This window comes from Anomaloglossus baeobatrachus, chromosome 1 (genome assembly GCF_048569485.1).
Source record: "Anomaloglossus baeobatrachus isolate aAnoBae1 chromosome 1, aAnoBae1.hap1, whole genome shotgun sequence".
In the NCBI taxonomy this organism is placed as follows: domain Eukaryota; kingdom Metazoa; phylum Chordata; class Amphibia; order Anura; family Aromobatidae; genus Anomaloglossus; species Anomaloglossus baeobatrachus.
The window spans coordinates 286,859,296-286,882,530 of NC_134353.1; the positions used below are offsets into that span (position 1 = coordinate 286,859,296).

At 45.4% G+C, this 23,235-nt stretch overlaps 1 protein-coding gene across 3 annotated transcripts in view; it reads right to left on the reverse strand.

Moving 5' to 3' along the window:
- Positions 1 to 23,235, reverse strand: part of BANK1 (B cell scaffold protein with ankyrin repeats 1) — a 1,061,267-nt gene that overhangs the window by 899,497 nt on the left and 138,535 nt on the right. For all 3 annotated transcript variants that reach the window (XM_075350716.1, XM_075350725.1, XM_075350707.1), the window contains exon 2: positions 11,986 to 12,384. In XM_075350716.1, coding sequence (XP_075206831.1) covers positions 11,986 to 12,384 — 399 coding nt within the window. The remainder of the gene's footprint in view (positions 1 to 11,985; positions 12,385 to 23,235) is intronic.

Consider the following 23,235-nt stretch of genomic DNA (forward strand, 5'->3'; position numbering starts at 1 on the left):
CATCTGGCCTCATTAGCGACGTTGTTGCGTGTAAAACGCACGAATGACCATTAACGATCAAAATTACTCACCTAATTGTTGATCGTTGACACGTCGTTCTAATCCCAAATATCGTTGCTGCTTTTGGACGCAGGTTGTTCGTCGTTCCTGCTGCAGCAAACATTGGTATGTGTGACACAGCAGGAATGAGGAACAGCATCGTACCTCCGGCCGCCGGCAATGAGGAAGGAAGTAGGTGGGCGGGATGTTCCGGTCGCTCATCTCCGCCCCTCCGCTTTTATTGGGCGGCCGCTTAGGGATGCCGCTGTGACGCCGAATGAACCTCCCCCTTAGAAAGGAGGCAGTTCGCCGGCCATAGCAACATCACTAGGCAGGTAAGTACGTGTGACGGGTCCTAGCAATGTTGTGCGCCACGGGCAGCAATTTGCCCATGATGCATAACCGACGGGGGCGGGTGCTTTCACCAGCAACATCGCTAGCAATGTCGCTGTGTGTAAAGTGGCCTTAAGTCTATTTTACATGTGCTCACCTAGCGATTATGCATGTTTTAACCTTATTCACCAACTGCAACTTTTTAAAAAGTTTCTAAATTTGGCACAACTCCAGTGCCCCCTGGTTTATTTTAGAGTACGCTTGTGTTTTAATGCAATTTTTGTGCCATTTTGCAAAATGTGCGACTTTTGCTGTCAAAATGTCATTAAATAGTTCAAGCTGAAAAAAGGATATTTTGGACTTTGCGCGGAATTCATGAATCGCGTGCCCCATTTTTAATCATTTTCAATAAGATGGCATGTCATGAGACAAAAAAAGGAAAATGGTCTAAAAAAAAAGACGCCAATGAGGAATCAAGGGCTGTTTTTTACATTGGTAAATAGTGATGAGCGAGCATGCTTGTAACTACTCGGTACTCGCACGAGTATCACTGTACTCGGGCTGCTCGGCGGGTACCGAGTAATTTTGCAATACTCGTGCTTTACTCGTGGTCTTCATCCCTGCATGTTGGCGCTCTTTTGAGAGCCAGCCCTCATGCAGGGATTGGCTGGCAGACCACTGCAATGCCACAGCCCTGTTAGTTGTGGAATTGCAGTGATTGGCCGGCCTGCACAGCGTGACCGAGCCTTTATACCGGCCGGCGCGCTGTGCTCTGTACACAGCCATCTCATATTCACTGCTTTCCACGCCCACAGGCGCCTATGATTGGTTGCAGTGAGACACGCCCCCACGCTGAGTGACAGGTGTCACACTGCACCCAATCACAGCAGCCGGTGGGCGTGTCTATACTGTGCAGTAAAATAAATAAATAAATAATTAAAAAAACGGCGTGCGGTTCCCCCCAATTTTAATACCAGCCAGATAAAGCCATACAGCTGAAGGCTGGTATTCTCAGGATGGGGAGCCCCACGTTATGGGGAGCCCCCCACCCTAACAATATCAGTCAGCAGCTGGCCAGAATTGCCGCATACATTATATGCGACAATTCTGGGGCTGTACCCGGCTCTTCCCGATTTACCCTGGTGCGTTGGCAAATCGGGGTAATAAGGAGTTATTGGAAGCCCATAGCTGCCAATAAGTCCTAGATTAATCATGTCATGCGTCTATGAGACACCCTCCATGATTAATCTGTAAGTTACAGTAAATAAACACACACACCAGAAAAAATCCTTTATTAGAAATAAAAAACACACACATATACCCTGGTTCACCACTTTAATCAGCCCGAAAAAGCCCTCCTTGTCCGGCGTAATCCAGGATGATCCAGCGTCGCATCCAGCGCTGCTGCATGGAGGTGACCGGAGCCGCAGCAGACACCGCCGCTCCGGTCACCTCCACACAGCAAATGAACACAGCCGCGCGATCAGCTGCTGTCACTGAGGTTACCCGCTGTCACCGCTGCATCCACCGGTGGCCGCGGGTAACCTCAGTGACAGCAGCTGATCGCGCGGCTGTGTTCATTTGCTGTGTGGAGGTGACCGGAGCGGCTGTGTGTGCTGCGGCTCCGGTCACCTCCATGCAGCAGCGCTGGATGCGACGCTGGATCATCCTGGATTACGCCGGACATGGAGGGCTTTTTCGGGCTGATTAAAGTGGTGAACCAGGGTATATGTGTGTGTTTTTATTTCTAATAAAGGATTTTTTCTGGTGTGTGTGTGTTTATTTACTGTAACTTACAGATTAATCATGGAGGGTGTCTCATAGACGCCTGACATGATTAATCTAGGACTTATTGGCAGCTATGGGCTGCCAATAACTCCTTATTACCCCGATTTGCCAACGCACCAGGGCAAATCGGGAAGAGCCGGGTACAGTCCCAGAACTGTCGCATATAATGTATGCGGCAATTCTGGGCGGCTGTTGGCTGATATTGTTAGGGTGGGGGGCTCCCCATAACGTGGAGCTCCCCATCCTGAGAATACCAGCCTTCAGCCGTATGGCTTTATCTGGCTGGTTTTAAAAATGGGGGGAACCGCACGCCGTTTTTTTTAATTATTTATTAATTTTAATTATTAATTTTAATTATTTATTAAATAATTAAAAAAAACGGCGTGCGGTTCCCCCCATTTTTAAAACCAGCCAGATAAAGCCATACGGCTGAAGGCTGGTATTCTCAGGATGGGGAGCTCCACGTTATGGGGAGCCCCCCACCCTAACAATATCAGCCAACAGCTGCCCAGAATTGCCGCATACATTATATGCGACAGTTCTGGGACTGTACCCGGCTCTTCCCGATTTACCCTGGTGCGTTGGCAAATCGGGGTAATAAGGAGTTAATGGCAGCCCATAGCTGCCACTAAATCCTAGATTAATCATGTCAGGCGTCTCCCCGAGATTCCTTCCATGATTAATCTGTAAATTACAGTTAAAAAACACACACACCCGAAAAATCCTTTATTAGAAATAAAAAACACTAACAAAGTCCCTCATTACCAATTTATTAACCCCGACAAACCCTCCATGTCCGGCGTACTCCACGGACTCCGGCGTCGCGTCCAGCTCTGCTGCATGGAAGTGACAGGAGCTGCAGAAGACACCGCCGCTCCGGTCACCTCCACGCAGCTAATGAAGACAGCCGTGCGATCAGCTGAGCTGTCACTGAGGTTACCCGCTGTCACTGGATCCAGTGACGGCGGGTAACCTCAGTGACAGCTCAGCTGATCGCGCTACTCACCTCATTTGCTGCGTGGAAGTGACCGGAGCGGCGGTGTCTTCTGCAGCTCCGGTCACCTCTATGCAGCAGCGCAGGATGCGACGCTGGAACATCCTGGATGACGCCGGACATGGAGGGCTTTTTGGGGCTGATTAAAGTGGTGAACCAGGGAATGTGTGTGTGTTTTTTATTTCTAATAAAGGATTTTTTCGGGTGTGTGTGTTTATTTACTGTAACTTACAGATTAATCATGGAGGGTGTCTCATAGACGCCTGACATGATTAATCTAGGATTTAGTGGCAGCTATGGGCTGCCATTAACTCCTTATTACCCCGATTTGCCAAAGCACCAGGGCAAATCGGGAAGAGCCGGGTACAGCCCCAGAACTGTCGCATATAATGTATGCGGCAATTCTGGGCGGCTGCTGACTGATATTGTTAGGCTGGGGGGCTCCCCATAACGTGGAGCTCCCCATCCTGAGAATACCAGCCTTCAGCCGTATGGCTTTATCTGGCTGGCATTAAAATGGGGGGGACCGCACGCCGTTTTTTTTTAATTATTTATTAATTTATTTTACTGCACAGTATAGACACGCCCACCGGCTGCTGTGATTGGGTGCAGTGTGACACCTGTCACTCAGCGTGGGGGCGTGTCTCACTGCAACCAATCATAGGCACCGGTGGGCGGGGAAAGCAGGGAATAGGAGATTGTTTAATGAGCGGCCGGCTTTTTCAAAATAGTAAAAGCCGCCGGTCACCTCCACGCAGCTAATGAAGGGAATAGCGCGATCAGCTGCTGTCAGTCAGGTAACTCCCGGCCACCGCTGGATCCAGCGGTGCCGCGATTAACCTCAGTGACAGCAGCTGATCGCTCTACTCACCTCAGTTGGTGCATGGAGCTGACTGGAGCGGCGGTGAGTAGCGCGATCAGCTGAGCTGTCACTGAGGTTACCCGCGGCCACCGCTGCATCCACCGCTGGATCCAGGTAACCTCAGTGACAGCTCAGCTGATCGCGCTACTCATCTCATTAGCTGCGTGGAGGTGACCGGAGCGGCGGTGTCTTCTGCAGCTCCTGTCACTTCCATGCAGCAGAGCTGGACGCGACGCTGGAGGACTGTGGAGTACGCCGGACATGGAGGGTTTGTCGGGGTTAATAAATTGGTAATGAGGGACTTTGTTAGTGTTTTTTATTTCTAATAAAGGATTTTTCGGGTGTGTGTGTTTTTTAACTGTAATTTACAGATTAATCATGGAAGGAATCTCGGAGAGACGCCTGACATGATTAATCTAGGATTTAGTGGCAGCTATGGGCTGCCATTAACTCCTTATTACCCCGATTTGCCAACGCACCAGGGTAAATCGGGAAGAGCCGGGTACAGCCCCAGAACTGTCGCATCTAATGTATGCGGCAATTCTGGGCGGCTGCTGACTGATATTGTTAGGGTGGGGGGCTCCCCATAACGTGGAGCTCCCCATCCTGAGAATACCAGCCTTCAGCCGTATGGCTTTATCTGGCTGGTATTAAAATTGGGGGGACCGCATGCCGTTTTTTTTAATTATTTAATTATTTATTTCACTGCACAGTATACACACACCGGCTGCTGTGATTGGTTGCAGTGAGACAGCTGTCACTCAGTGTGGGAGCGTGTCTCACTGCAACCAATCATAGGCGCCGAAAAGCAGGACAGCAGGGAATAGGAGATTGATTAATGAGCGGCCGGCTTTTTCAAAAGAGGAAAAGCCACCGGAGTTTGAACAGCTGTGCAGTGCCGCAGCAGTGATCGGGGAACGGTAAGTAAGAGAGAGGGGGGGGAACTGACCGACAGACTGTGAGAGGGGGACAGACAAGACAGAGAGAGACAGACCGACGGACTGAGGGAGATAGAATAAAAAAAAAAAAATGACCGACATCGCTAGTAAAAAGCACAAAACGTGCGTTTTGGACATCGGAGTGCCAGACAAGGTTTTCATGTAAAATCTTTCATGTATTAATCTCAAAAAGTAACATACACCAGCTCTATCTCACTATTGGGTATGTGCCCTTAACATTTCCGCCATGAAAATTCATTTTGGTGTCATTTTGGAAGGTTTTCTGGTGAGTCCGTAAAAATGGCGTAAAACTCGGACAAAATTGTTCACATCTGTGACTTTTGAGTGATAAATGCTTCAAGGGGTCTTCCCCATGCTGATGCCATGTCATTTGAGCACTCTTCTGAGACTTTTGTGACATTTTTAGGGTTTCTCCATGCTGCCGGGGGGTCATTTCACAAAAATACTCGGGTCTCCCATAGGATAACATTGGGCTCGGTGCTCGGGCCGAGTACACGAGTATCTTGGGAGGCTCGGCCCGAGCTTCGAGCACCCGAGCTTTTTAGTACTCGCTCATCACTATTGGTAAATAAATGAATTTCTTTATGGCTACACCTTTAGTAATTCTGTCTCTACTCAAAGAAAAGATTAGATAAACTAGTGACATTTAGGAGCTTTAATTCAATCTATTGTAGCCCTTCACTATATCTACTGAATTCTATGAAATGCAGCTGCAAATCTATACTTGTAAATTATGCAAGATGTTTATTTAGAAAAAAAAAGATCTACGTTTAAATGACTTAGTTGGTCACTAAAATCCCTCGTGCTTATTGCAGCGGCTTGTTGCACATTGTGTGGGCGTAAAATATCCGCTGGGTGTAAGAAGCTACAAGCAAAAAGCCTGGAGTGAATCTTGCATAGGAGCTACATCTACACATTAGGAGTAATTTCCAATATCTAATGATGCTTGGCAAAAGTAATAACTGGAGGCTCCATAAAATTAATGTGCTTGATTTTCTTCTTCCTAAGGTACATAGAAATATCGTCCAATGAACAGCAAGCTTCCCGGTAGAAACATTTTTCTGTCTATTTCATGGATTACCTTTTCCTTATATTCACGCCTTCCATTATATTAACAAACCTCCATTTTTCAAGTTGGGTGAAATTGCAAAAAAAACAAACCTACAATTCTCACATTTATTCTCACAGCTTATTTTTAATTGTTTATACAGTGTAAATTATGGGGTAAAAATTACTTGGCAATATGTTTATCCTGTCCATTTTATTTATTACTAGCTGTAGCACCCGGCGTTGCCTGGGATAGTAACGGTCTCCCTGTTTCTCTCCCAGTCTCTGTCTGTCTGTGTCTGTATCTCTCTCTATCTGTGTCTGTCTATCTTTCTCTCTCTCTCTCTCTATCTCTTTGTCTGTCTGTCTTTTTCCTTGTCTGTCTCTGTCTATCTCTCTGTCTCTTTCCCTGTTTGTCTATCTCTTTCCCTGCCTGTCTCTCTATCTCTTTCCCTGTCTGTCTCTCTTTCTCTTTCCCTGTTTGTCTATCTCTTTCCCTGACTGTCTCTTTATCTCTTTCCCTGTCTGTCTCTTTATCTCTTTCCCTGTCTGTCTCTCTATTGCTTTCCCTGTTTGTCCTTCTCGTTCCCTGTCTGTCTCTGTCCGTCTCTTTCCTTGTCTGTCTCTTTCCCTGTCTTTCCCTGTTTGTCTCTTTCTCTGTCTGTCTCTTTGTATGTCTCTTTCCCTGTCTCTTTATCTGTCTCTTTCCCTGTCTCTTTGTCTGTCTCTTTCCATGTCTCTTTGTCTGTCTCTTTCCCTGGCTGCATTGTGACATGCCAAAACTCCATTTAAGGGCGAGGCTGTGCATTCTTCTGAAGTTATGGCTGCACTGTGGCTCCATTGACTTTAATGGAGGCAGGTTTTTTTGTCGAATAACTGTAAAGCGTGAGGTTAAAATGTCCCTTCAAAACATAGTCTATCACCTTCCCTGAATCCCATGAGGTGTCTGTGCAAAATTTCATGATTGCACTTGTGACGGTGTGAATTTCTTTAACGGACATACATATATACATACATACATACATACACTCAGCTTTATATATTAGATTTTAGTGTTAAAAAAATCAGACGTTTTGGGGGGGGTTGTGCCACTATTTTCTGAGACCTGTAAAGTTTTCATTTTTCAGTACATTTTTCAGCTGAGCTGGGTGTGGGCTTATTTTTTGTGGATTGAGACAATGTTTTTATTGATACCGTTTTAGGATATACCGTATTTTGCAGATTATAAGACACACTTTACCTCCCATTGGGAGGAACATGAGGGGTGCATCTTAACATCTGAGTCTAGCTTACCGGGGGGCGGTGGAGAATGGTTACTGGGTTACTGGAGGCTGTGCTGCGCTGCAGAAAGGCTGTGTGCTGCCGATGGGCGGTGCTGCCGGTGGGAGGTGCCGTGCTACGTACTGGTGGTGCTGTGCTGTGCTGCGGCTAGTGTTGAGCGCTTTCTTGATTTTTTTCTGTTTATGGAGTTTACCAATTGGGTTAATAATTTTTATATTTTGATAAATGGGACATTTCTGAACTCGGCGAAATCACATATGGGGATTAAGTGGTGATTTAAACTTACGGGTTTTTTTCGCATTTTTAAAACCTTTTTTAACTTTGCACTGTACTTGTTAACCCTTTAATGACATCAACACGTGATTGATTGATTGATTGATTGATTGATTGCTTGTAGTATATACAGTAATACCACAGTATTGCTGTATTTAGCAAAAATCATTGTCTCGTTTGAAGCCTGGCTACTGGCTGGGTTTCAAGGATGCTCCATAATGACAAGTACAAGAGATACTCTGTACTCGATCAAGTATTGATATGCTCAATTTCCCGGTTAGCATATTCTCTGTCCCTCATCTTTAAAAAGGGAGAGAGAGCACAAAAGAGAGAGCACTTGAGCATTAAATTGCTCTCTCAACACTAGTGTCATGCGTATGCTTTTCCATATGTCATGCAAGTGCTATGTGAGTGCGCAATTTTTTTCTCTCCCAATATCCATTTGAAATCTGTATGCCAACTGTATGCAATGCATTTTTATTCTCAGCAGCTATTAGGCAACACTCATTTAGGACCATTTATAGTGTTCTATGCTATAAAATGGTAATGCTGCCATACAAATTGGGCGGCCTATGAATGGTTCATGTGTCATCTGTTTTTTTTCTAGCACCCATAGAGTTGCATTAGCGAGTCTCATCTGCTGTACATGGTCACTCGTAGCATACTGATTACAGCTGAGGAAAAATATCGCAGATTAGCACTGACTCATTGAATAACATTGGTCAGAGTGAAATGCGTTTTTTTTTCACATTGAATTTGTCTCTTTTATATAAAGGTGTTAGCAAACCCTTAAGGGCACTTTACACGCTGTGATATTGCTATCGATATCGCTAACGAGCGTACCCGCCCCCGTCGGTTGTGCGTCACGGGCAAATCGCTGCCCGTGGCGCACAACATCGTTTACACCCGTCACACGGACTTACCTTCCCTGCGACATCGCTGTAGCCGGTGAACCTCCTCCTTTCTAAGGGGGCGGTTCGTGCAGCGTCACAGCGACGTCACACGGCAGCCGTCCAATAGAAGCGGAGAGGCAGAGATGAGCGGGCGGAATATCCCGCCCACCTCCTTCCTTCCTCATTGCCGGTGGACGCAGGTAAGGAGATGTTCGTCTTTCCTGCGGTGTCACACATAGCGATGTGTGATGCCGCAGGAACGACGAAGAACCAGTGGCATGCACCACCAACGATATTATGAAAAGGAGTGACGTGTCAATGATCAACGATTTTTGACGTTTTTGCGATCGTTGATCGTTGCTCCTAGGTGTCACACGCTGCGATGTCGCTAACGACGCCGGATGTGGGTCACTAACAACATGACCCGACAATATATCATTAGCGATGTCGCAGCGTGTAAAGCACCCTTAACACTGAATTTTTTCCAACAATCCTCTATATTATTCGGCTCAGCTTATCCTTCTCTAAACCATGCTGTCCACAGATCCGATACTATGACGTAACAGGTTCCTTTTAATATCAAATTCAGCAAGATCAAGCCAGTTATTGAAGAAACCACAGGCAAGATGCCTACATTTATAATCCAGTTACTTCAGTACGTATTAATGAATTTCCAAAGTGGGGCTCAGAACCAAACAACCTATAACTATTCAAAAAATACATAAGTGTATATTGGCCAAAAATACCACCAGAAACAGAAGTGGCAAGCGAACAATCACATTACGCTTATGTTGGATTGACCGATAACTTTTCAATTGTACAATCCAAGCCATGTAAAGAATATTGAGAGTAGGGATAAGCAAATCTGAACTGTATGGTTTGGGGTCCATATCGAACACCTTGTGTTTAGTGCTGAACCCCGAACACAGATTTTTGACTGTTTGACCGGTTCCTGTTTGGGTTTGTCATGCGAATAAAGCTCGTTGAAAGGTTGCAGAGCAGCCAATCAGCAAGCATTAAGGCTGTGGGAACCCCTGGAGCCATTGGAGCCATGCCAAGTATTGTCATGGATTTGATTGGCAAGGAAGATCACTGTAAAAAAAGATGATGTTGGCTACAATTGTAAGTTAAATGGTAGTAAGGGCAAGATAGTTATACATACCATGTTTCCCAGAGGCCCAGAGGACCATGCTGCTGTAAGACTCCCTTCTGGGCCCGCTAATTATTGGTTCATCAATACTTACTGCTTCCCTTGCCCCCCCCACTGTGACAGTGTCTGTGATTCATTGCAGACTGATATACACGCGCCCCACCCATTGTCCGCATCTGTGATTGGTTGTAGTCAATTTGCTGTAAAGCAGGGTAAAGAGAAATAAATAAATAAAAATGATGTAGACTACCTCTGAGCTTTACTGTGGCTGTAAATCAAAATAGAGGAGAAAAAAAGACATAGGATCTCCCCCATTTTTGATATCGAGACATGTTAAAGCAGACAGATGGGGGCTGGCATTTTCAGGATCGGAGGAGCCATGGATATTGGCCTTCCCCAGCATTAATATATTAGCCTGTACCTGCCAAGAATTGGCACATTACATTAGATGTGCCAATCCTGGCGCTTTACCAGGCTCATCCAATTGCCCTGGTGCTGTGGCAATTGGGAAAATATTAGGGGTTAAGGACAACTATGATTTATCAACAAATGACAGCTGCAGTCAAGCGCTAGTTAATAATGGAAGTCGTTTATGAGATACCCCCATTGCTAATCCTGTAAGTGAAAAGAAATAAAAATCAAACAACAAAAAATACTTTTTTTGAAATAAAACACACACCCTTTCACCCCTTTTTTAAACCCAAAAACACCCATGCAGATCCAACGTAATTCAAAGTCCCAAGATGATCCTCAGCTCTGCTACATCCAGAACCTGCAAAAAGAGAAAACATGTTTGCTTTTCCGTAGGCTCTGGGAAACACTGACAGCAGCGGGGAACCTGGCTGTGAGCAGATGACGTTACTCAGTTCAGAAGATCACACCCGGGCTCCCCTGCTGCTCTCAGTGAATGTGCTGCCAAACTACCGGATTGCAGGTGCCATCCGTGACACACAATCTGACACTCCAGCAGTGGCTTCAACTTTTACTGAGCGCAGTGGGGGAGCCAAGGTGTGACCTCCACTGAACTGAGTCTTGCTCACAGTCAGGTACCCCGTTGGCTGGTGATGTCACTCAGTTCAGCGGAGGTCACACTTGGACTCCCCCACTACTCTGGCTGAAAGTGCTGTCAGTCTGTTGGATTGCAGCTTCCAGATGTAGCAGAGCTGAGGATCTTTGTGGGACATCATATGGATTACGTCAGATCTGCAAGGTGTTTTGCGGGTTAATAAAGGATGAAAGAGGGTGTGTGTATTTTATTTCAAATAAAGAATTTTTTTGGTGTTTGTTTTTCCTTTCACTTACAGGATTAGTAATGGGGGTGTCTCATAGACGCCTCTAAATTGCTAATCTAGGTCTTGATGGCAGCTGACTGTTGACAAATCACAACTGTCATAGACCCCCTCATATTACTCCAATTGCTAAAACACCAGGGCAATCAGGATGAGCTGTATACAGCACCAGAATTGGCACATCTAAAGTGATGTGTCAATTCTGGGCAGATGTGGGCTGATATTTTTAGGTTGACCAATATCCATGGCTAGTCTCATCCTGATAATACAAGCCTCCACCTGTCTGCTTTTCCATAGCTGGATATCAAAAATTGTTGGACCTCTATTTTGATATCCTGCGACGGTAAAGCTCACAGGTGGGGGTTGAGGTATACAGCTGGTTTTTTTACCTGTGCTGGCTATCAAAATATGTCAGGAACCTGCATCTTTTTTTAATATTATTTATTTATTTTTACACTTCTATACAGTAAACTGACTGCAACCAGTCACAGATGCAGACATAGGGTGGGGGTGCATTTATAGCAGCCTGCAACCAATCACAGACACTGTCATAGAGAGTGGGCAGGGGAAGCAGGGAATATTGATAAATCTTAATAAGTGGGCCTGGAAGACAATCTGACTACAGCATGATCCTCAGTGAAACACTGGAGAACACAGTATGTATAGCTATTCTGCTCTTACTACCATTTAACTTCTATTTGCCGCTCCCTAGCACTTACTAAATCTATTTTACAGCCTCAAACTTCTCGTCCTCATTGACTTATATAGAGATCTTTGTTCGGGGTCAACTTCAGTGTCAAGTTTGTACCTTCCTGGTTTGGTGAATGTGAATGTTCATGGGCTCGCTCATCAATAATTGAGAAACATGATACACGTTTGTTTGTCCTGTGCTACATTTAAATATTTACAAAATATATATATATTTATTTATTTAATACCTACAATAAAAAAAACTATGCTGCCTAATATGGTGATCAGATAAAAAAAATATTTCCTATTAAAACAGTTTTGAAGATTTTTTTAAAAAAGTCTCATATAAATTTAACATTATCCACCTTTACTATAACATCAAGTTACCTTCATTCATAATGTTGGACACAATGAAGATGTAATCCTCGGGATCTTGATCTGGCAGAATGACTTGACAATTTCTTTCAAAAGGAAAAAGTTCATATAATCCCTCGGGTGAATCCACTCCACAAAGCATCAGGACCACTCTGTGTGAGGGCTGTAAAAGTTCAAAGAAATTGGTGCTTTGATTTTCCCAAAAAATCTTCAAAATGTCGCTTGTCAAGACCAGCAGCTTACACTGCCACATAGACTCGGAGAGGTTTTCCACCACCTCATTTGGTTCACAGTTGACGTCATAAAGAAATAAGTCATCAATTTGTAAATGTGATGTCAGTAATTCCTTCAGATACATGGCCCATTCTTCTCCACTCTCCTCATAAATCACTAGAAGATTTTTTGTCATTTCTGCAAAGAGGAAACGGAACATTAACAATTATAATCAATATAAACAGATGACTATAATTTCTTTATAAATATTCCAAATATTCTCTATTCAGAAACATGTCTGATCAGAAAGTCACTTGAAATTTACATTCAGTTTTTTCATCTATTTTTAAGCTAGGTTTTTGTGCTTTTTACTAGTTTTCATTTGAGACTTATTTTTCTTTTAATTAGAACCTTTTCTAAAGTCTATTTTCTACGTAGGACTATGACTAAGTGTTAGGGCCAGGTGGACGGGCAGACCCAGGAGGTGGATCCACTGGGCCGAACTCCTTGATGATGGTAAGGGGTCCGGTAGCTGGAGCACTACAGGCAGCAGGACAGTCCGAGCACAAGAGTATAACGGAGAAGTCCCTGGGACCACGGAGTCACTGATGGTAGTCCGGGTGACGGAGCTCAGGTTCGGAAGCCGAGAAGATGTCAGGCGGGGTCCGGAACCTTTGGAGCGAGATGACGGGTCACCGCAGGGATCCGAGATGGTACAGACTGTCAGGACGGCAGATAGGCAGCGTTCGGGGTTCGGGATTCGGCAGGACCGGATGGCGAGGCAGGCTCGACTCTAGAAGAGAGAGGTGAGTATCTCACAGGAACACAAGGAGACCTGACTCCTAGCTTGAGAAACACGAAGATCAGGCCCCGCCCACTTGGACATTAAACCCCTTTATACCCTGTACCTGTGTGCATCATTTCCTGTTAATGGACGCTGGCCCTTTAAGAAAGGGTCAATGACCGCGCGCGCGCCCTAATGCGCATGCGCGCGGCCCGAGTGCCAGAAGCCAGAGCAGGAAGCTGAGAGGAGGAAGCAGCAGAGCCGGGCTGGGGCTGAGAAGCCGACGGGCGCCGGGAGCGGGGACCAGGACGCCGGGGACGCGCCGGCAATGGATGCTGGAGAGCGGGGAGCGGCGGTGACCGGACCGAGGAACCGGGAAGCGAGGCAGGGGAGCCGAGGAGCGTGACAGGTGAGCCGGGGAGCAGCGCAGGGGACCCGGGGAGCGTGACACTAAGGAAGATTTGCCTGAAACGCAAAAGGTCTTTATACTCGGCTCTTTGTTGAGGTGTTATAAGGGTTTTATTGCACATATGGACAATTTATAATCATGTTTAAATAAAGAGGCGCTTACAGCTGTGTTCTAATATTTTTAGCTATTGCTTTGTGAGTAGATGCCAGCCACGGAAAATTCCTGCATCAGATCCATAATACAAGAAATGTATGGATTCTACACACACATGGTGATAAGCTGATATAATTTCCTTTTTTCTTGTATGTTTTTCAAAAAGTCGCAAAATTTGGTATAAATGAACTCTTGAACCCTACAGGAGTGATTTTATGTATGCCACTTATTTTGGTGCAATGTTTGCATCATTTTGTAAAATATTTGATTTTTTTCCGATAAGTCGCAAAACAAGTCAAAAGTAAAATTAATTTACTGATGTAGCTAAAAAAAGGATAAAACAAATTGAGTTAGTAGAAGAAGAAATACCTATTAAAAATTGAAAATGTATTGGATATGCCGTAAAAATCCCAATATAAATAAACAAAACATTCCCAATAATCCCAAATAAAATTAGTTTAGGTAAAGAAAAATTCCAAAAAAGTATGGTAGGGATGGTGGGTTAGATGGAAAAAAGTGCTGCACTTACTACACATTGACCGTAAGTATGCCCTAGGGACATGCCCTACCTTGCTGGCAAAGTTCACATCCTAATAATCAGAGCAAGAAAACCCTGAACAACACGGATGGAAAACCAATACTCAAATACCAAAAGCAGAACAGTTTTGATATAACTGACTGACAAAGATCCCTAGTTTGTGGACAAGCAAAAGCTGAAAATTTGGAGTAAGGATGATGCAGTGTATTACATCATCATTAAAATAGTGAGTGCATGTGGACCACATCAAATGTGTCAGGGACACCAATGGTCAATATGCCCCTAATATACCCCCAATGTACTTAAAAAGCAATCGTTCTGATGCAATAGAAAACTATATATCAGAAGTAAATACGTCCCTAACAACATGGCCGCCATGCATTTTCCCTGCCTTTTACAATTTTTCAGGAGGCCATGACAGGATAGATTGATGCCCAAGTTGTACACTGTGTGCAGAATTATTAGATTGTTTTTTATTATTGATCAACAACTATGTTCTCAATCAACCCAAAAGACACATAAATATCAAAGCTTAATATTTTTGGAAGTTGGAGTGTTTTTATTTTAGATTTGGCTATCTTAGGAGGATATCTGTTTGTGCAGGTAACTATTACTGTGCAGAATTATTAGGCAACTTAATCAAAACCAAATATATTCCCATCTCCCTTGTTTATTTTCACCAGGTAAACCAATATAACTGCACAAAATTAAGAAATAAATATTTCTGACATGCAAAAACAAAACCCCAAAAAATTAGTGACCACCTTTCTTTCTGATGACACTCAACAGCGTAGCATCCATAGATTCTGTCAGTTGCTTGATCTGTTTACTATCAACATTGTGTGCAGCAGCCACCACAGCCTCTCAGACACTGTTCTGAGAGGTGTACTGTTTTCCCTTCCTATAAATCTTACATTTTATGAGGGACCAAAGGTTCTCTATGGGGTTCAGATCAGGTGAACAAGGGGGCCATGTCATTATTTTTTCACCTTTTAGACCTTTACTGGCCAGCCACGCTGTGGAATAGTTGGATGCATATGATGGAGCATTGTCCTGCATGAAAATCATGTTTTTTTTGAACAATACCAACTTTTTTCTGTACCACTGCTTGAAGAAGTTGTCTTCCAGAAACTAGCAATAGGTCTTGAAGTTGAGCTTCACTCCATCCTCAACCCAAAAAGGTCCCACAAGTTCATCTTCAATGATACCAGCCCATACTAGTACCCCACCTCCACCTTGCTGGAGTATGAGTAAGAGTGGAGCTTTCTGCCCTTTACTGATCCAGTCTCTGGCCCATCCATCTGGCCCATCAAAAGTCACTCTCATTTCATCAGTCCATAAAACCTTTGAAAATTCAGTCTTAAGATATTTCTTGGCACAGTCTTGATGTTTTATTTTATGTTTCTTGGTCAAAGGTGGTCGTTTTTCAGCCTTCCTTACCTTGGCCATGTCCCTGAGTATTGCACACCTTGTGCTTTTTGATACTCCAGTAACGTTACAGCTCTGAAATATGGCCAAACTGGTGGCAAATGGCATCTTGGCAGCTTCACGCTTGATTTTCTTTAATTCATGGGCAGTTATTTTGCGCCTTTTTTGCCCAACACGCTTCTTGCGACCCTGTTGGCTATTTGCCATAAAACGATTGATTGTTCGGTGATCATGCTTCAAAGGCTTGGCAATTTCAAGACTGCTGTATCCCTCTTCAAGACAGCTCACAATTTTGGACTTTTCAGAGCCCGTCAAATCTTTCTTCTGACCCATTTTGCCAAAGGAAAGGAAGTTGCCTAATAATTAAGCACACCTTATATAGGGTGTTGATGTCATTACACCACACCCCTCCTCATTACAGAGATGCACATCACCTGATTTACTTAATTGGTAGTTGGCTCTCAAGCTTATACAGCTTGGAGTAGGACAACATGTATAAAAATTATCATGTGATCAAAATACTCATTTGCCTAATAATTCTGCACACAGTGTATATCATGTAGGTGCTGCATTGTACATTAGTGTCCTTGACACGCATTTGATGTAGTCCATATGGCTTAACCTCATCACATTTTGAGCTTTTATTTGTCATAAAATTAGGGATCAGTTAAATCAAAACTGCTCTGCTGTAGGTTAATCAGTGATTCTACATGTTTGTCTTGTTGGTATTTGAGTATTGATTTTCAATATGTATGGTTTAGGGTTATCTAAGGACCTAGCAGGGACACACAACGAGGAGAGTGTCGTCATCTTGTGCTGATTATTAACACAAAAATAAAAAACAATATTGCACAAACCTCATAGATCACCATTGATATTTTGAAGAAATTGGTGGAAGAAATGGTAACAAATACAACAAGTTAACGAACGGGGACTTAAAGCATCCCTCCAGCATTATTTTTTTATTGCACTGCTGGAGAGGTGCTTTAAATCCATGTAAGTCCATGACCCCTGTCTTATACTCATCCTCCGGCAGCTTAATTTTCTATCACCGTTGCTCCTGTTGAACTGACGCAGGGCGCTTTAGGTCACAAATCAATACATCTCTATGAGAGCATGGTACTGTCTCTCATAGAGTTGCATTGAGAACTTGTGATATAACGTCTGACTTCCAGCCAGTCATAAGTTAGTCACAAGATAGTACTGTGGAATAGGAGAGATCCTGAAAAGCATGAAAATGCCAGAGGGTGTGTGTAAGACAGTGGGAAAGTACCATTTCAATGCTGGTAAAAACAAAACAAAAAGAAAAATGCTGGAGTGGTGCTTAAAAAAAACTGCAAATGATGAAACAGCTAATAAACTGAGGACATTGAGTCAGTATCACATATTAAAAAGGAAAAGAGAGGAAGGATCCAGCTCAGACTCCAAGGATTAAATAAAACTTAAGGCTGCTTTACACGTGGCGACATTGCTAGCATCGGCTATCGATGTCGCATGCGATCGCTGTGAAGATGTAATTTACCCTCTCACTGTATATGCTGTACAGATTCCTATTTCAAGCTGGGTTCATTGTCTTATTTGAACTACTTCTGTGTACATTTCTATTGTTGTAGGTAATCACCCCCTAAAATGCAAGGTTATATCCTCTTGAGGCACTTCCATCCCTGGGAGTAGGGGGAGGTGGGCCTAGAGTCCAACTAGTGTAAACTCTGCTTACCTGGGAGATTCAGTCAGAGTGAGCTGAAACTTGAAGGGAGCAGGAGCTCCAGCCTGTGTGGCTGTGGACACGGACGGAGCTAGGCCTGTGTGGCGGCCCGTGGGATTGTGTGGAACTCTTTGGACTACTGTAAGGACGATTGCTTTGTAATCCGGTCCGAGGATTGTCGGGAAGGGCCCCCGAATCTGTTTTACGTGGACTTATCGTGTGCTGTTCTTGCATTCCTGTTAATAAACCTGTTGGATCGTCCCTCGGCCTCGTCCATCCTTTGCTCTGTTGTACACCCCCGTCACAAACTGGTTGGCAGCGGCGGGATCAGAGCAGAAGGAATGGAGGACAATGGCTCAACATCATTAACCAGCACTGCAGAGTACAAGACCTGGACTTTGGGGAGCCTGCAATCAAAGGCCCGTGAAGTAGGAGTTCGTTTCAAAGGACTCTCCAAGGAGCAGCTGATTGAGGCGCTAGAAGGAGTCTGCTCTCAATGACGTGGAGGAAGGATCCTCACAGCAAACGGAAGAAAGACGGGAGCTGGAGGTAAATACCCAAAAAAGTCAATGGGTTGTGTGGTATGAGGAAAAGATGGCACTGCTTGGAGATGAGGCCACCATAGAAGATAAGAGGGAGGCCATGCGTGGAGCTGAAGAGAAGGAGCGCAGGATGGAGGAGATGGCATTGCTGGATAAGCAGCTCGCTGTGGAAGCCGCGAGAGGTTCCAGACAGACTGAAACCCCAGCACCCATCATGAGGGAACTTCCCAAAGTGTCCCGCAAAGACTTTAAGCCGTTTAATGAGGCTGCAGGCGACATTGAGGGCTTCTTCCAGGACTTTGAGCATCAGTGTCGATTAATGGAAGTCCCGGACAGGGAGCGTGTCCGGCATCTGGTTGGGCTCCTAGAGGGGGGAGCTGCTGAAGCCTATAGAGCTATGGACCCTCGGTGGAACTGTGAGTATGCGGAGATTAAACAGACTATTCTAAAACATTATGCTGTGACCCCAGACACTTACAGGACTCAGTTCCGTGCTTTAGCCTGTGATGGGGAAGTGTCTTTTAAGATATATGCTCATAGACTCAAACAAATATGTAATCGCTGGCTGGAGGCAGAGGAGGCCTTATCTTGGGAGACCTTCCTGCAGGTCATCCTAAAAGAACAATTCTTTGCCCAGTGCCCCGCTGAGATCCGGGAATGGGTGCGTGAGAGAAAACCAGCGACAGTGGAGGAAGCTGCTGCTCTCGCTGATGAGGCTCTCACCATCAAGCCTCAGTGGAGGGTTCTGTTGGAGGATGGAGAGACGCCTAACAGCTCCACAACACCGGATGCCCCCAGTTATTCTGTCCCCATTGTTCCCCGTTCCTCTAAGCCACCACATGTTGATACCCGTGTTAGGCTATGTGCACACGGTGCGTTTTTCTCGGCGTTTTTGCGCGTTTTTCGGGTGCGTTTTTGGCCTCAAAACTGCATGACTTTGCTTCCCCAGCAAAGTCTATGAGTTTTCATTTTTGCTGTCCCCACACAGCGTTTTTTTTCAGCTGCGTTTTTGTGGTGACCACAAAAACGCAGCATGTCAATTATTCCCGCGTTTTTCACTGCGCTTTTCATCCATTGAGTTCAATGGGATGTTGAAAGACGCAATGAGAAACGCAAATAGCTGCGTTTTGGTGCGTTTCTAAGACCAAAAACGCAGCTATAAGCGCAGGAGGTGGGTAGTAAAGTGACGTGTACAGGAAGAGGATTCCTTCTGTCAGTATAGACAGAAGCATGAATCCTCCCGGTACCGTCACCGCCGTGTCCATCTCCCGTCCTGTGCATGTATGCTGCCGTGCGGCGCCATGTACAGGCAGGAGGTGGAAGCGGCTGCGAAAACAAAAGTTAACAGTAGAATAAAAAAAAAAAAAGTTATACTCACCTGTCTGCAGCCTCGCGGTGCCATGCCCGCTCCCAGCTCCTGTCACGGTATCGCCGCTCCCGCTCCGGCTGTGTGCAGTCTCCCCGGGGCAGGACCTTGCTTGCAGGACCTGGCGATGGATCACCTGATGCAGTCACCTGACGCATCAGCTGATCGAGTCTCGGGCTGACGCGGGCGCCCGGCCGGTATCAGCAGATGCGTCAGGAGACTTCATCCCTGATTACCGGCAGCTGCTGCAGCGATCGGACAGGATCAGACTCCCGCCCCATCGCTCCGGGAGCTGCCGGTAATTCAGCACATAAGTGAGTATTATTATTTTTTTTTTTTCTACTGATGCATCTGCTGATTGTATACTCGGCTTTTATACAATCAGCTGATGTGTCATGTGATTCAGGCACTTGATCCTGACACATCATCTGATCGCTTTGCCTTCCAGCAAACCGATCAGATGATATTGGATCCTGATTGGACGGCGCGGGACCCTGACCCAGGATTACTGCGGAGGGGGGTTTATTTCAATAAAGATGGAGTCACTAATTGTGTTGTGTTTTATTTCTAATAAAAATATTTTTCTGTGTTGTGTTTTTTTTTTATCTTTACTAGAAATTCATGGTGGCCATGTCTAATATTGGCGTGACACCATGAATTTCGGGCTTAGGGCTAGCTGATAATATACAGCTAGCCCTAACTCCATTATTACCTGGCTAGCCACCCGGCATCAGGGCAGCCGGAAGAGTTGGATACAGCGCCAGAAGATGGCGCTTCTATGAAAGCGCCATTTTCTGGGGTGGCTGCGGGACTGCAATTCACAGCGGGGGTGCCCAGAAAGCATGGGCACCCTGCACTGTGGATTCCAATCCCCAGCTGCCTAGTTGTACCCGGCTGGACTCAAAAATGGGGCGAAGCTCACGTCATTTTTTTTTTAAATTATTTCATGAAATTCATGAAATAATTTAAAAAAAAAAGGGCTTCCCTATATTTTTGGTTCCCAGCCGGGTACAAATAGGCAGCTGGGGGTTGGGGGCAGCCCGTACCTGCCTGCTGTACCTGGCTAGCATACAAAAATATGGCGAAGCCCACGTCATTTTTTTTTTTTGGGGGGGCAAAGAAATCCTGCATACAGTCCTGGAAGGAGGATGCTGAGCCTTGTAGTTCGACAGCTGCTGTCTGCTCTCCTGCATACACTATTGGATGGAGGATGCTGAGCCTTGTAGTTCGACAGCTGCTGTCTGCTGTCCTGCATACACTATTGGATCGAGGATGCTGAGCCTTGTAGTTCTGCAGCTGTCTGCTCTTCTGCATACACTAGTGGAGAATGAAGAACACATTGAAGAAGGAAATGACATCAGACCTTTTTTTTTTTGTTCACTGATAAAAAACGCATAAGGACGCAGTGAGCAAAAACGCAGCAAAACGCAGCAAAAAAACGCACCAAATCGCGGCAAAACGCGTGCGTTTTTTGCCGCGTTTTTTCGACGCAGGTGCGTTTTTGTGCGTTTTTAGCGGCCAAAAACGCACAAAAACGCAGCGTCAAAAAAACGCAGCGTGTGCACATAGCCTTAATGTGCCTCCAGTTGCTTCTACTGCACTTTCTGGAATACGCCGGGGAGAGGAAGTAACAGAGCGCAGGTGTTATGTTTGTAGGCATCCCGGGCATTTGCAGGCCTCATGCCCAGCCAGCCCATGGAGGAATCATCCTCAAACCCCTACAGCACCTTCAGGTGGGAGCCGGCCTCCAAGTTCCCCTACCCCTTACCCAAGAGGACGCCTTGGATGGAGGGAGACTCAGCTCAGATGCTATCAATGTGGACAGCCAGGGCATCGGCAAGTCTCCTGCCCAGCTGTTCAAATGAGGACTGATCCTGCACCCAATCGGATTGTTAATTATTTACAGCCCAGTGCCATGGAGGAAGATGTGGCACCGTTATGTGAGGACTGGCCTAGTGACTCAGCCCCCATGTTGCACCACCAGGAGTTTACGGGGTGCGACCCGCAGTTATGACGACTTCTGCTCATCGAGGTAAGCACTTGCAGGAGGTTGTGCTGGATGGACAGAGACTTGTTGGATTTTGTGACTCGGGTGCTTTCCTCACACTGGCTGATCCCCGAGTGGTTCGGCCTGAGGCAATCCATAGAGGACCTGGGATTGTCATTGAACTGGCTGGTGGACAATGGAGGACTATTCCCACAGCCACTGTGGATCTGAGCTTTGGTTTTGGGGTCAGGCGATGTGTGGTTGGGGTGATGGGTGGTCTGCCTGCAGCTGTTCTCCTGGGCAATGATGTGGGAGAGCTACGATGCCAATTCGTGGCTGCATGAAGCCACATGTAAGTAACGCTCTGCCTGTGTGTACTTAACCAGTGACCTGTAGAGGTCCCTAGTACGTACACAAGTTGGGAGGGGGAGGGATTGTGAAGATGTAATTTACCCTCTCACTGTATATGCTGTACAGATTCCTATTTCAGGCTGGGTTCATTGTCTTATTTGAACTACTTCTGTGTACATTTCTATTGTTGTAGGTAATCACCCCCTAAAATGCAAGGTTATATCCTCTTGAGGCACTTCCATCCCTGGGAGTAGGGGGAGGTGGGCCTAGAGTCCAACTAGTGTAAACTCTGCTTACCTGGGAGATTCAGTCAGAGTGAGCTGAAACTTGAAGGGAGCAGGAGCTCCAGCCTGTGTGGCTGTGGACACGGACGGAGCTAGGCCTGTGTGGCGGCCCGTGGGATTGTGTGGAACTCTTTGGACTACTGTAAGGACGATTGCTTTGTAATCCGGTCCGAGGATTGTCGGGAAGGGCCCCCGAATCTGTTTTACGTGGACTTATCGTGTGCTGTTCTTGCATTCCTGTTAATAAACCTGTTGGATTGTCCCTCGGCCTCGTCCATCCTTTGCTCTGTTGTACACCCCCGTCACAATCGCACCCACCCCCGTCAGTGGCACGATATGTTGTGATCGCTGCCGTAGTGAACATTATCGCTATGGCAGCGTCACACGCACATACCTGCTCTGCAACGTCACTGTGACCGGTGAACCGCCTCCTTTCTAAGGGGGCGGTTCGTTCAGCGTCACAGCGACGTCACAGTAGCGTCACTGAACCGCCGCCCAATAGAAAAGGAGGGGAGGAGATGAGTGGCCGGAACATGCCGCCCACCTCCTTCCTTCCTCCTTTTCCGGTGGATGCAGGTAAGGAGATGTTTGTTGTTCCAGCGGCGTCACACGTAGCGATGTGTGCTGCCGCAGGAACGACAAACAACATCGTTACTGCATCAGCAACGATAATTGGGAAGAGGGGGGCATGTCACCGATGAGCGATTTTGAACATTTTTGGGATGATTCAAAATCGCCCATAGGTGTCACACATAACGACATTGCTAAAGCGGCCGGATGTGCATCACAAATTCCGTGACCTCAATGAGATCGCTTTAGCGATCTCATAGCATGTAAAGCCACCTTTAGACTTTTATTTCATCTTGTAAAAATAGTTATCAAAATAGATATGATGGCACCGGCTTGATCACACTGACAGATGGCAGATGTATAACACACAACGCGTTTCGGCGGAACGCCGTCTTCAGGTAAAATATTAAAACAGCCATATTTTATTAAGTTACTTAACACACACAAATGCACTTAGTGATTATTTCAAATTGATCCCAATATATATTTAAAGATAATTGATCCAGACAGAATAGTTTATAGTCCTTATTTTTCTAATTTAGCATGATGATATTACGAATTCTTATGGTATAATGACAGTTTAAAATACTTAGGCAGTGATTAGGTGATAAAATATCCCTATATAAATTTATGAAAGTCAAACATTAATTCATATTTTCAACGTATCTTTATATTTAGACATAACGTGACTGTGCACCAAAATGTCCAAATAGATTACGTTAGTTTGAGCGGATAGGATGCATTCTAAAGTGACCAATGCATAAAGAGGAAAAAAGGCTGTAAATCTTCATATAATAAACAATAGGTGGCAGAGTGCCACCTGTTATCGCACTATCCACCCCAGTTCATGTGTTCGAGGTAACTTGTGTCCAATAGCTCACACTTCCCTGTCATGAATATGCTATAAAAGATACCAACAGAAATCAAGTGAT